General features: G+C 34.2%; 1 protein-coding gene across 1 annotated transcript; it reads right to left on the reverse strand.

Annotated features, from left to right (window-relative positions):
* Positions 1 to 839: 839 nt before the first annotated feature.
* On the reverse strand, positions 840 to 5,836 carry LOC113499653. Its single transcript, XM_026880193.1, has 5 exons — positions 4,964 to 5,836; positions 4,727 to 4,770; positions 2,500 to 2,638; positions 1,856 to 2,268; positions 840 to 1,085 (listed from the first exon to the last, which is right to left on the reverse strand). Exons 1-5 carry the CDS (start codon positions 4,995 to 4,997, stop codon positions 942 to 944), a joined length of 774 nt encoding a protein of 257 aa, XP_026735994.1. The 5' UTR covers positions 4,998 to 5,836; the 3' UTR covers positions 840 to 941.
* Between the last annotated feature and the right edge of the window lie 300 nt (positions 5,837 to 6,136).

The raw sequence follows: 6,136 nt of genomic DNA on the forward strand, positions 1-6,136 counted from the left end.
AAGGACACGTGTAAACTTTTACAATCAATCATTATATACTTAGTCCGTTCTTGAAACTTAGTTCTGATTGAAACTTTGACATCGCCAAAATGACACCTTCAATTATTTCGTCCTTTTCCTCATCTATCCACTGTTCTCCACCTCCATTATTCGAAAAAAACGATAACCAATAGTTTCCATCACTTTTAATTCAGTCCCTTTTCTCGACTGACTGCACGGATAGTCGAGTGGTTGAGGTCATCACGCCAAACCCACTTTGCGCGGCGTGTCGCGGGTGCGATCCCAGCGTAGGACAAGCATTTGTGAGATCCACGAATGTCGGCTCTAAGTCTTTGAAACAAACCGCGACACAAGGATTAAACTCCTTTGTGCGGGAGTCGTTTAAAGAAAACAAAACTACTTGAGATTATATTATTGTTTGCCAATTATTAAACAAATGAATTACGCAATTCTGAGTCAACTGTTCCAAGACTGAACACTTATATGTCTTCCTATACGGTTTCTTCTCGTTGAACTGCGTTGATACTTCATTAGCATCCTATTCAAGTCTGTCTGTACTGTGAGCTATAAATTGAACTCCATGTGCAGTTTCGTTAAGACTATTCAATTGCGAAAGAAACCCCGCTGATTGTAATCAATTGAACATCTATTTTAATTTATGTGATACACTACAAAGTTACTTTTGATGAAAAGAACAAAGGATTCAGTATAAAAAAAACATATTAAATTGAAAGTTTGCAGCTGTCCATATTTATATTTTCTTCCTCTTCCCCATCAAATGGTTTAACCGATATATACCAAGATATTTTTTTGTACTAGCTCAACTCACATCAAACACAAAAAAAAAACAGTATAACGATGTGGTCTTCCAAAAAGTGTCCATTATTTTTCCCAAGTGAACTATCAGTAAAACAAATTATAAACAAAATCGAATGTAACTTTTATTCTAAATAATCCGAGTCTGCTCTCGTCATGGCGGTTGTTTTCGGTGCGTATCCTTTGACCACCTTATAATATTTCTTCCCATCTTTGATGACTGTTACCTTTTTTAATATTACAGTTCCGATTGTTGCTGTTTTTATAACCTGTTAATTAAAGCACTCATTAGATTGTGTACTATATAGTAGACATTATGGATATTTTCATTAAGAATTGGTGGTGAACCGAAAATGTAAGTATAGAGGAAGGTCTATGTCTATCTGTGAGGCAGTGAAGAACATGCTGTCAAAAAATGTTCCTTATTTCAAAAAAACATGCAAGGCAATTACTTTCGTATTTTTTGTTATGAAATTATATTTATTTGCCAGAAACATGGTACAATTAGGTGATATACACTTTTGATCTACAGTCATAAATCACACTTCGCCGTACATATTATACTTTTTGGATAGTAGAATATTGAACCCTATTTTAATATGACTGAATTGAGTAACATTAGATTAAGAAAGGCCTATTTTAAAGCCTTTTAAATACATTTACTTCAAGCACCCAGGTCTATTTTCTAGTTTAATTTTAAAGATCTTTTTTTAAGTTTTCCACAATCTGTCCGTTCCCGTCTTTAGTTAATTGGTCTGTCGACAACTGGAGCACTTTACTAACCGACAGTTGAAAGCTATAAACCCTCGATAAATCTGGGTCGAGGCGCTAATGACTAACAGAAGGCAATTACTTTTTAACTTAACCAATATTTATTTTATTACTCCTTTAAAAAAACATTAAAATTCCATACGACGCCAAGCGAAATTTTAAGACGTCTATTTGCGACATTGGTTTTACGTAATGACAGCAAAAAAAGGTTTCAACGGGACGACTACTACTGTTGATATAAAAATAATTCAAACAAAATTAAACATACCTGTTTCGTTGTTTTAACAGTTGTGAACTTCTTCGTCGTGCCCAGTAACTTGGGGGGCCTCACCTGACGAAGATCTGATTTCGGTTTTGCTTTCGGTTTCGGTTTTGGCTTCAAATCAGGCATCGGCGTCAAAGCTTGCCTGGCTCTCATACAAGGGCCACACGGCGTAGTCTTCTTCTTTTTTCTCCCTTTTTCTGGCGTATATCTTCGCTTACCGTCAAAATGTTTTGCTGTTTTCATTTTTCTTCTAGTGTGAGTAAAGCGCTCTGTGCCCGCATTTCTGGTTGGTGAGTAAATGAGTCTGCCATCTCCTCGGTACAGGTAGTTTCCTTGACGAAGAAGTTGTTTCTGTGGTGGAAGTGTTGGACATGTCATTGGGCCAAAACAGTCCGAGTAGTTCACTATTAAATATTCTGAAAAGGTTACAATCATTCATGAAAGTTTACTAAGCAACGCGTAAGGCATGTTGTTTTAAAACTAAGCAAGATTTTGTGGTAGTGAATCAAATTTCTTGGAAGGCTTGAAAAGGAACACATCTGAGCATGCTATTTATTTAAACTCATATCAAGTCTAATCTGTAAAAGGAAAAATGAAAATCAGTACGAGTCACAAGTAACTCAGTAGGATCCAGGAAAGTTACTTACTGACGTCATAATCACAATTGTACTCATAGATATCACATTCGTCTATGAAAAGTCTTGTGTGAGCTGTCTCTTGGTCTTCCGCGCATTCCGGTATCCAGGTGTGATTACAAATATCAGCTAGCAAGCAATCACTGAGAGGCTGAAAAATTTAACCATATCTTAGTACGGGCCACGACGTCTCATAGTACATCCGTTGCGATTGTGAAAAAGACGGCGCTACGATGCGTAGTGCGCTGCCCTGCTTCCACAATGGCCACAGTCTTGGCATAAGAGTAGACTTGGTAATGTGAGACGGTAACGATATTACAGTTCTTCGCTGTGTTATTGCAAGATACGTAACAACGCCAGGGATCGAGGAACGCGATGGTTTTAAACTATTGTTGGGATGTTTTCGAGATATTTGAATGTTAAAGATAATAACTTTTGTAGATTGTGCATTTTACGTTATATTTGTATATCTATTTGTGAACGATAGAAATGAAGTTGTTAAATGAATACAATAATAAACATAGAACTCACTATAGAACAAACTTATATAATCATTTCCTTAACTTAGTACATTTTTTGGAAAATATAGTCCATTCTTCACATACGACTACTTTTTATATTAAGCTTAATGAGTTAATGGTAATGAAAAGTTTTAGAAAAGAAAAATCTCATATTAGATTCATTTCAGTGTAACATTTTATAGCACAAAACCAGGTACAAATTAATATTGGATAACAACAACACAAATAGGACCCACCCTTTCTAATACGCATTTGCTCTTTACATGAGCGGACTAATAGAAAAATTCCGTTTACCAATTCAAATGGGAAATTCCGCGAAACCAAACCTTATTCTCAGTATTTTTTTCACTGGTTTCTGGTGCTTTCTATATTGGCAAAAATCATTCAAGACAGGTTTTATTCCCGGTAAACTAATTTCACAATATACTTTGATGACTATGATACGCCACACTGTGAGTCCCATACAAATAGCCAAAAAAAAAAATATTGATTCTAAATAAATTTGAGGGTAGGCATTTCAGATATTCATATTACCCATTGGATACGAAACTGTAAAAATAGTCGTTCTGGTCAATGAACATTAAACATCGACAGCATACATCAATTTACCGTCTAAATAATTCCGTAAAATTCCGAATTAAAATCCAAACTATACCAGACTATTCTACCTGTCTCGTAATGTTAATAAAAGCAATCTCGCTAATGAGATGAGTCGTCGCCGACGCTGCCTATAGTTCGCTCCACTCTTTCCTTTTGAATTTTAAAGTGCCATCGTGCCATTAAAATAGGCAGTGGGTCCGGGAAATATTAATGTACAGTATAACAAAGAACATGAAGAGATTTTTAAAACCTCTTTAAACGCGGTAGAGCCATATTTTTGTTGTGTTTTTTAATCGGTTTTATATTTTGGTAGAGTTTTTTCAAACCCAAAATCTAAACCCATTTGAACGTATTTGAACCTGAAACCATATTTTAACATTAAAAAACAAAAAAATCTTTCATTCGTGCAAATATCATTAACAGACAAGCCAAAAATACTGATTTTGAGACAGTTCTAATTTAGGTATAGTTTTGAATACGGCAATGGCAGTACATGTATCGATAAACTGTATATGAATATTTCAATACAGCAAAACAATTTATAAATACAAGACCTATTACTTCGTCCTTTCGTTCATTTCGACGGGCCTGTTGGTCTAGTGGTTAGTGATCCAGACTGCTATACCGGAGGTCGTGGGTTCGATTCCCAGGACAAATGTTTATGTGATGAGCACGATCATTTGTTCTGTGTCTGGGTATAATTTATCTATATTATGTATGTATTTAGAAATATATAAGTATGTTTATCAGTTGTCTAGTACTCATAATACAAACTCTGCTTAGTTTGAGACTAGATGGCGTTGTATGAAAGTTGTGGAATATTTTTATATTATTTAAACTTACACTTGTATATTTTTGTGGAGTAAAACAATCTGTTATTACAAGGCTTACCTATTTTCGTCAGTTGTTTTAAGCAAGACATTAATACTTGTTACTTTTTAAATGTAGAGTTCTACGTAAAATTCCTTCGTCAACGTCAAAAGAATTTGTTATAGGACATAACTCACAATTAAATCCCTAAAGTATACTTGTACCATACATTTTATTATCTTTATAAAACAGTAAATACCAGAAATTTAGCTTGCAGTGCTAGACAATCACGTGATAAATTGATTTACCTCTATAAAATGTTGGATTGATGAAAGCGGTATAAAGATGATCACTGAAAAGAAAAAAGAAATGTTAATTTATTTTTGAAATTAAACACTATCATATCGGTTAAGAGAATTATAGTTTTGCTTAGACTTTGTAAGACTCGTTGCTTAATATTATGAAAATATGAGTTCAATTGTGAACCCTGTTCGACACAGATAAGTAAAAAACTATATAATTTAACTTAATTATTTTTATCATACCTGCCAATATGCTACAACGCAACACAATAATCATCGTCCATTTTTAATGTTTATTTTATAAATTGTACAAAAACGTACAAACATGTTCATGCACTATGGTATACATTCGAAATCCTACTACAAAACCCATAACTGTCATTTGCAGAAAGATTTATGTAGGTACTATACAATAAAAAACGAAATGATTTTTAGCTACACAATAGTGCCAATGTTAAATGTGGTAGTTGAAAATATGCATGGACAAGTCGAACATTTCAGTGAAAACTGCGTATCGTGAAACGCAGAATGGAACGCCACTACGCCCGAAGGAACGACGAACCTAAAATAGGTGAGTTGGAAATGTCAGAATGTATGTGAAAGGAGAACTGAATGCTTTAGCGAAACCTGGGATAGGCCAATGTCCAGCAGTGACCTGTCATGATTGAGGCTGAGTTGGTGAGTCGGCAGTTAAAAATCAATAGTGCACACTTGTTCAAATGTTATGCTAGTAGCTACGTATGAAAACCTATCGAAACTTATTTGGCTAGAACTCATTATAAACGTTAATTTAATTAACGGGAGTCGATTAAGTAGTCCAGTGTCTTAGTCATGGACTCTTGTAGGGTTCGAAACTAGTCGAGCAATTTCGATAATACGCCTTAGAAAATCGTTGATAAAAAATAGATTATGAATCCACTTTACGAAAATATTATAAATAATCTTATTTCTAAACGATAGACAGCAATAGTTTTCAGTTAAGTACATGGAATATATTAGTAATAGTTCTATGGTGAAAGATGTAAGCATGAAAATAATATAAAACCTTAGTATTACATTCAATGCGTTAAATGGAAACTAACAACGGCTAGTTGGATTCAAAAAGAAAAATCAGTAATATTTCAATATTCAATATAGCTACATAACTTCTTGTTGGAACGCAGAGCTCCGAATATATTAAGTATTCAGAATTTACGCTACGCAACACATTTATTAAAACCCAAATTCTTCAAAAATTCACGCTTCGCCGATTCTCGTAAATTCACAGGAATTTCATTCCATATTTCAAATTCTGAACATTTTATTATGTCCTGAAATTTTGTAATATTGAAACCTGGATCGCAGCATTTACAATTTTACTCTGTATGTTTGCCTATCACTATATTGCGGAAAAAACTATTCAAGCAAGACTTTGTC

The sequence above is a fragment of the Trichoplusia ni genome, chromosome 12 (assembly GCF_003590095.1).
Source record: "Trichoplusia ni isolate ovarian cell line Hi5 chromosome 12, tn1, whole genome shotgun sequence".
NCBI lineage: Eukaryota > Metazoa > Arthropoda > Insecta > Lepidoptera > Noctuidae > Trichoplusia > Trichoplusia ni.